General features: G+C 34.3%; 1 protein-coding gene across 1 annotated transcript in view; it reads left to right on the forward strand.

Annotated features, from left to right (window-relative positions):
• MYOM2 (myomesin 2) overlaps positions 1-8908 on the forward strand; it is a 152924-nt gene that overhangs the window by 36612 nt on the left and 107404 nt on the right. The window contains exons 10-13 of the mRNA XM_006866724.1: positions 530-691; positions 3107-3248; positions 6359-6558; positions 7412-7465. Coding sequence (XP_006866786.1) covers positions 530-691; positions 3107-3248; positions 6359-6558; positions 7412-7465 — 558 coding nt within the window. The remainder of the gene's footprint in view (positions 1-529; positions 692-3106; positions 3249-6358; positions 6559-7411; positions 7466-8908) is intronic.

Here is an 8908-nt window from a genome sequence, read left to right on the forward strand (position 1 = left end):
CAAATACATATATATTTGGAGTCCAAAGTGTGACACTGTATGATAAGCACTGGATTGCTATCCAAAAGATTGGTGGTTCAAACCCTCCAGTCACTCTTCGGAAACCCTATAGAGGGTCACTATGAGGCAGAACCGACTTGACAGCACTTACCAACAACTTGAGGTAGACGCTATGAGAATCATTGTGCAAAAGATGGAGAAGCTGAAATTTGGAGAGTAATCATTCAATTGAGAAGCACTGAGAGGGGATATTAACTCAGGTTTATCTGAATACTAAGCTATTGATCTTCCCAGAACATATACTGTCATTAAACATTCAGGATATTGATCTTTTGTTCTGTGTCACAGATTCTTCTTCATGTGTTATGTGTGCTTTATGCAAAATAACTTTAAAATTTTTATGAATCCAGAGCTTATTTCATTGGTGTCAGGAGTAACAATCCTTCTCTGCCATGATGGTATACAAATTTCCATTTGTATTATCCTCTCTTGTTTCTGAGACAAATCTTGAATGTTAATGCTTTTTCAGATGTGCTAGTAAAAGAATCGAAGTGGACAAAGATGTTCTTTGGAGAAGGTCAGGCCTCCTTGTCATTCAGCCACCTGAATAAGGATGATGAGGGCCTCTATACCTTGAGAATTGTTTCAAGAGGCGGTGTGAGTGACCATAGTGCCTTCCTGTTTGTTAGAGGTAAGAGTGTGTGAGTCCAGCGATCATAAAGAGAGGAAAAGACAAACAAAGCTAACTTGACACTTGAAAACTACGAAAAATTATTTTTGCTTCTTAGAAACTTGTTGTTGTTGTTGTTAAGTGCCGTCGAGTCTTAGGTGGTAGTAAAGTATACTTTTTTTCAGGTGCACAAACACACTGAATTCCCTCCTGAAAATAATTAGATGACACAGGTAGCTTATAATTGGAAATTGGAGTCATAATTTTTTTTCTCTCTAAAATTTATAAAACGACTCAAATTTATAAAATGATTCCTAATGATATATCCGAATAAATACACCTGATTTACTATTTCCTGAGGAAATTCAGCACAAGAGTAGAGATGGGTGCAGGGCTGACACGTCTGTTAGGAAATACCAGTTAAGGAAATTTTTTATATCTCCCTGTTATCTCTTTCATTCCCTCTAGACTTTTGCTTAAAAAGAACAGACAATGATGACAACTACTGTCACTATTGTCACTAGTTTCAACGAAATTAGTATTTAAGATAATTAGAATACTAATAATGATAACTATGATTTATAGAATGTATTTTAGCAGGTAAAGTGCTAACTCTCCTACGTTTACTTTCTCATTTCATCTTCATGGTAGCTCTGTGAAGTAAGTTTTATTAATACTCTTCTACCAAAAGCAAAGCAAAGTGGAGAATAATCCAAGCATAGTGTTAGACTATCTATATATAAATTATTAGATTATATAAAATACATGAATATTTTGCATTATGTAAAATTTACACATAGGCATAGTTGCAATTTTGTATAAAAATATTACTGGTTTCACTTTTCAAATGATGATATTGTGGCTCTTCTCTAAGGTGGAGGAACTGGAATTTAGATTTTGTTGGAACCTGGAGCCTGAGAGAAAATTTGCAAGGCCCTAGATCTAGTCTTTGGGTATTGTGCGACTGCTCAAAAATGTGCTCAATTATGCTTATTTTAGTAGCTGCCAGGGTCGTCCCTATATCTGCTCCAGGGTTTGCCCACCTTAGCCTCTGGAATTACTGTCAGCCTTCTTTCTAAGTCATAGATGAACTTAGTATTAACATACCAAATTACTTGTAGTGGGTTAATAACTAGTGTCTTGAGTCTCCTGAGTGTTCTAGCTCTCTGGACCCTCCATCCCTGTTCCACAGTTATGGTGTGTTGTCCTTTAAGGTTGGTTGGACTGGGTTCTTAGCTACTATTCAATGCTTTGTTCAATTTTATTCTAGCCTCCAGCTTTCTGAGTTTATGCACAATGATAACAATGTTATTAGTGTATTGTTTGTCCACTCCTATACTTGATTAGTTAGATTGGAGGATAAGGAAAGTCTGTATCGTTAGGGGATATTTTATTTTTTTAAAAAATTAAAACTATCAAACAAATCAATATGTTTCACCTACCCTAACCCCAAAGGATAACATCAACTTGCAAGGCTTTGATTTTAGGCACTTTTACAAAGTTTTATGATTTTTATTAGGTTGGTTTTAAAATGTTCCTTCTATTCTCTCTGTATGCCTTCTGGCAAGATGCTTCGCCCCATAAAAATGCAATAAATACAACATAGCTTAAATTGCTTTGCTTATTCAGCACTACCAAAAGGAAGAAAAAAATGCAAGTATGGGGGAGTTTAGCAGCTCTGATTATTTTCTGAAGATTTTGAGTGCGAGAGAAAATATTTGGCTCCATGTCAAGAAACCTTCCCCTTCTAATATGCTAAGTAGACTTGAGCAAGAAACTGTATAATGCTTACACTGCTGAGAATGTATAACATAACCATGGATACTGAATAAATACATATTTTAGATAAGGAAATTAAATGTTCAGTGTATTAGTTTTCTAAATAGCTCTGTTGGCTTTCAGTGCAACTGTAATTAAAATTTGAAAACAAAACCTAATTGCATTATGATCATAAATAGACTGTGAAATGAATATAGACCAAAACAATTGCTCACATCTTGCTGAATTTTTTAAAAAATGTAAATCTCAAGTATTTTAAGGGTTTTGATATACAAAAGTATCTAAGGTAATAATATTTATGAGATGTTAAAAAGACCAAATTATTAGTATTATTTTATCAGTAATGTTTGACAACATGAATGCAAGAATAGTTGAGCTTAAATTTTGGATTCAATTCTAAGAAATCATAAGCTTGTACTTGTTAAAGAGGGTTAAATGTTTTGAGTTCAAAAACATTATACTCATAAAGGTATGATACTTTGTATTATATTTAAAATGTCACTTACATTTATTAGGTGAATTACTGAGGTTAGATATTCAAGCAAATCAAGCAGACATGATTTTGAATTTGAACAAACTGCCAATAGACTTTAAAATGACTGCAAACCTTAAAGTTACTCTTAAACATGTGTTGCTTCTATATTCTCTCCACCTCAGATGCTGATCCCTTAGTCCCAGGGGCTTCTGGTGCTCCCATGGATTTGCAATGCCATGATGCCAACCGAGATTACGTCATTGTGACGTGGAAGCCACCCAACACCACCACTGAAAGTCCTGTCACTGGCTATTTCATTGACAGGTTCGTGCACTTTGCATTGTTTCAGGGATAAACTCTTTCCTGAAATTAACACTATCATGGAAAATATACTTGGATATTTTTAAAATGTAATTTCATTTTATCTTTCTTGATTCGATCTAGGTACATAATTATGCTGGTTATATAATATCCCTGACAAGACAATGGGATAAATATTGTTAAATAGATTAATTTATATATATTTATATATTGTTAAATATATTTATTTATATATTTATATACATATAACCCTAGATTTATTTAGGTTGTAATTGAAGCCTCTTTGACTGTTCAACACCAAGTAGCAAATCCCATTCCATTTTTCCACTCATACTCTGAATTCTGATTTCCTGACTCTGCTGAGAGTTCAGGCCTGTGCACTAAGACTGGGAAAAAGCGCCAATAGAGCAGGCTTAACATTCAACATTGCTTCTCTATTCCAAGAAACTGAATAGCCCAAACCAAATCTACTGCTCTATTGATGACCCTGTATAGGCTTTCTGAGAGACTGTAAAACTATATGGGAGCAGAAAGCCTCATCTTTCACCAGCAGAGCAATCGGTAGTTTTGAACTACCAACCTTTCAATTAGCAGTCCAGTGCTTATTTTACAGCACTGTCAGGACTCTTAAAAACAGAATTGTTGTTGTTGTTGTTAAGTGCCGGCAAGTCAGTTCCGACCCATAGCAACCCTGAACAGGGTTTCCTAGACTGTAAATCTTTACAGGAGCAGAAAGCCTCATCTTTCGCCCATGGAGCAGCTGGTAGTATCCAACTGCTGACCTTGCGGTTCGCAGCCTGATTTGTAACCACTACGCTACCAGAGCTCCTTAAAAAAAAGAGGAGTCCTGGTGTGGTGCTGTGGGTTAATGCATTGGACTGCAAAGCTGATTTGAACCATAAAGTCAGTGGTTCGAACTCACCAGCTGCTCCTCGGAAATCCTGTACAGGGTCAGTATGGGTCAGAACTGACTCGATGGCACTTACCAACAAAAACCAGAATGGGTGCTGTTAAATATGAGGTAACTAAGAATACTAACTCATTTGTATTTAAGTTTCTATTCTTTTCTCCATTAAGTAATAAAGTTCTTGTTTTCAAGCATAATCTATTGAAGTTTGAAAATGTAAAATACTGAAATTTATCCTTGAGTTAACATAAATTTAAGTCATTGTTAAACTCGGAAGAGTTTCAACCTTTAATTTTCCTTTATTTGGTATAGTGCTTAGGACCTGGGAAGAAGAAGAAATCTGAATCAAGCCAAGGAATTTTTTGTTATTGCGGAATATACACAAAGACATATATCTCAATCCTACAATATCTATAAATGTAATTTAGTGATATTGATTATATTCCACTATAATTTTCAAATGAAGTCACTATTAATATAAACCCAATGCATCATAAGCAAAACCCTGCTCCATGAATTTATTAGATATGAAATTTATGCTTCAAATAGAATTTCAATCATTAGAATAAAATATGATTAGAAATGAATTTAGAAGTGAGATTCAAGAGTGTAAAGTATTCGATTGTAAGACTATTGGTAGGAATTGAGGTTTATAGTAGGATAAACACTGGACTGCTAAGTGCAGAGTTAACAGTTCAAAACCAACCAATGGCACTCAGAACCCCTACAAAGGGTTACTATGGGTTGTAACCCACTCTATGGCACACAACAACAACAGCATATATATAGTACAATAAAATAAGGTATCTATTTCGGGGGGCGGGTAGAGAATCCATGAACTCTTTTTTTTTTTTGGCATTATGCTGACTGAATTATCTTCTTTGTATTCCAGGAAAGCTACTTGTACTCCACTAAAGCTACCAAGATCATTGTGGTGTTCTTGAGATAGATTTACACTGCATTACTGAGGCTCTACCTTGAATTAAAAAACAAAAAACAAACAAAAACTATTTTCACTTCTCCTGTGACATTTGATAATTTTTCCAACCATATTGACAAAAAACATTTTATGTTAAACTTTCTCTTAATAATCCACATTCCTTCTTACTGCATTAAAAAAATAAGATACAACAATGAAACTGTTTTGGAGGGGAGGCTTCAGTTTGTTTTCTGTTCTCTCTCCTGTCCTTGCAACTTGCCAGCATTGTTTCATATTGAGTTGTGAGCCCTGCCAAACTTTCAGAGTTGGTTAAAAAACCCCAGCAAATGTGGATCTTAGAAATTTCATGAAAAAGACTGAATTGTTAGGAGATAAAAAAAAAGAGTTAACTATTTGTAAAATGCACATGTAATTCTGAGGTTGAACGTCTCAGAAAGACTAATTTTATGAACTTCCTTTTTCCTCTTGGGAATTTCACAGGAAGTTTTTGTACTTAAATATTGCAACCTGTGAAAAATAGACATTAATCTTTTCTGCATTTCCAGCCTGCTGGTTAGAATTTAATTAATATTTTCAAAAAGCTTCAAAATTCAACATGAAAAGTGTTCTAGAAGGAAACATCTTAACATTATTTGAAGTACACTGCAAGCCTGCATTCCAATGAGAATTGATACCAGTGATTGGAGTGAGAAGTATGGTTAGGGACTTGGGGTGAAAAGCTATTTCATCTTCTGTACCTTGGCAACAGGTATACTAGGGAGCTTAGGGGGTTATCCTGTGATATAAAGAACTAAAACTGATAGATTTAAAACAACTTTTTGAGAAGATTTTGCCAAAATGTGTTTGATGGTAGAAATTGATCTCCATTGCTAAAATGTAAAGGTTCAGAAGACACGTATATGTATATGTCATTATGTTGTTGATTGCCATCAAGTTGATTTTGAACTCTTAGTGACCCCGTGTGACAGAGAAAAACTTCCCGTTGAGGTTTTCTAATCTGTCATCTTTACAGAAGCACATCACCAGCTCTTTTTCCCTGGGAGTCTCTGGGTTCATCGCTTAACCATTGAGCCACTCTTTCTATCTTAACAGTTCCTAAATAGCTCGGCATTTTAAAGTTGATTTATATTACTATTTGTATAAATCAATATTCTAATAGCATAGTTTTATCAGTTTGATACATTTAAAAAATTAATTGTTACATACCTGTGCATATTTAGTAGACTGACAGATTTACTGTTCTTTGCTTTTAATTTTTATTTGAAGGTGTGAAGTGGGAACTAACAATTGGGTTCAATGCAATGATTCATCAGTAAAAATCTGCAAGTACCCGGTAACTGGACTTTTTGAAGCCAGATCTTACATATTCCGGGTCCGAGCAGTCAATAATGGAGGCATTAGCAGACCTTCTAGGGTCTCTGAACCTGTGGCAGCTCTTGACCCTGCTGATCTCAAAAGGTTACAAGGTAGGTCACTAAAATTCTAAGTTACAACTATGACTGGGAAACTTTTGGCTGTTTTATGTATAGTACTTTTCTGTTACTCTTGAACCTTATACGAAGTTGAGAATATCTTCAAATGATGAGCGTAGCCCAGTAGCATTTTATTGGTACAGGGTTGTTATGGGTCAGAATTGACTTGACGGCACTTAACAGCAACAATGTCTCCATCAATGTCAAATCAGGAATGGATAGAGCCAGGCTGACATTCATACTTTAAAACCAATCTGCTTCGCCTTCATAATGCTCTTTTCTGAAATCCAGTTAAATTGGTTCTGAATTAGACCCTTAACACATGCTTAGTCCATTGATGATATAATTTCAACACTTAATGAGATTTAGAAGGCCTTGAAACCAAATCATTCTATTTCTGAGAATTAATTTCACATGACACAGATTCCTTAATTGGAATGGTCCCTTTGTTATGGTTTTAAATGAGCTACTATATTTTCTTTACTGGGTGATCTTTGGAATCCATTGCAAATAGTCAATAATGGAGGCTCAATATTATTATTAGAAGTATTATTTCCAAAATATCAACTCTTACTACTTCATTTATTGTTGTTGGTAAGTGCCATCAAGTCTGTTCTGACTCATAGCAACCCTGTATAGGGTTTCTCTGATCTTGCAGTTCAAAATGACCTTGCATGTTGAGTGCTTATCCAACAATGCCACACCAGGACTGCAATGACTTCATAGTATTTCCTATATTATAATCACGATACAAAGGTTTTTAGGACCCTGCAGCCAATTAGGAAACTTAGTATTTCTTTAGGAAATCTTTGGATGTCATATTGAGTATCAACTTTTCTCTCTGCAGCAATTCATTTGGATGGAGAAAAAGAAATTGTAATTTATCAGGATGACCTTGAAGGCAAGTAACTCTTCACCATTTGATTTCAGTTGTTTATACCCTAGGGATTTAGAATTATAATTAGAGACATAAGAGATGGAGAGAAAAAAATTTACCTGGTGGGCACACTAATAAGTTAAGTATGAAAATATTATTTCTATAAAAGATTAAAAAGAAAAATGAAGCAAGACAAAATAAAGAAGGGAGAATAAAAAGCAAGTTGGGGATTTTTGTTGTTGTTGTTGTTACTTTTATAGAAGAGACCAAACTAAGAATTCAGCACTATTGTTGATATTTACTCCTCAAGAATTCTATTGGAATAGTGCTTAAATTTTTTTGAAGTACAAATTTTATTCTTAACACTTTAACTCAAGGAGATTGAGTTTGTCCTGTCAAATGATGTTTCTTCCTTATATTTCATGTTGTGAATACTTCATTTTCTAAATTTTTTTCCCAAAAATAGGTAGAAAGTTGGACTATGTAGGAACATCCAACATTATTAATCTGAAGTCCAAATATTTTAGTGGGATTTATAATTAGAGTTCATAAAGTACAAAAAATGAAAACTTACAAAAAGAAGATTCCAAATCAAATTGCACCCACCGGCTCCAAATATACCTTTGAGCTCTTCTTTAAAATTACTGCTGTCCCAAGTGTTCTTTTCCCAATTAGACTCCAGTTCCTCCCAGGAGATAAACTCTCATAATCCAACATAATTTGAAACTATTTTTTTACTCATTCAAATATTTGTTTTTAATCATCAAAAAGATAAAATGATGAGAGTTTATCAGGCACTAGGCCCTAGCTAGGCTAACATGAACACAATAGCTATTTAGAGTCTTAATAAATCAACCTTCTCCAAACTATTTCTTTTGTTATTTATTGATTAAGCATCTTTCCTGGTTTCTGACATCTTCTGAAATTAGAGGTGTTAATTCAGGGTTATCCTTTAAATGGTAATATGGCATAACTAGAACTCTAAAAGGATGTTCCTTTGGGAATTTTACTTTCTCATGGAGACGCATCAGGATATGTTTTCTTTTTAAGGCATCAAGAAAAATACAGGAACAGACAATATAATTTCTTGGTACAATTTGAGCCTATTCACTAAAAAAATATGAAAATCTATCAGCAAACCTCTCCTGGGAGGAACTGGAAAAGCTGGTTATATTATTTTTATTATTTTTAACAAAATACTCTGGGTTCAGAAATTTGCTCTTAGGAAGTTCTTCCTCTGTTGACCCCTATCTCTTTTTCTCATCTAACGTCATTTACTCATTTAATATTATTTTAGTTAGGAAAGAGTTGGTGCATGGCATTTGCTTTACTGAAACAGAAACAGTATTTTTTGGCTAAAAATTAGTTCTCTGACGTTTAAGACTTCTTTCTAAGTGTTTCTGATCTCTTTTCTCTTGTTTAATGTCGTCTTTCAAACATTTTAATTTTTGTGAGTGTCCATCTCTT

Source organism: Chrysochloris asiatica, unplaced genomic scaffold, assembly GCF_000296735.1.
Source record: "Chrysochloris asiatica unplaced genomic scaffold, ChrAsi1.0 scaffold00095, whole genome shotgun sequence".
NCBI classification, from domain to species: domain Eukaryota; kingdom Metazoa; phylum Chordata; class Mammalia; order Afrosoricida; family Chrysochloridae; genus Chrysochloris; species Chrysochloris asiatica.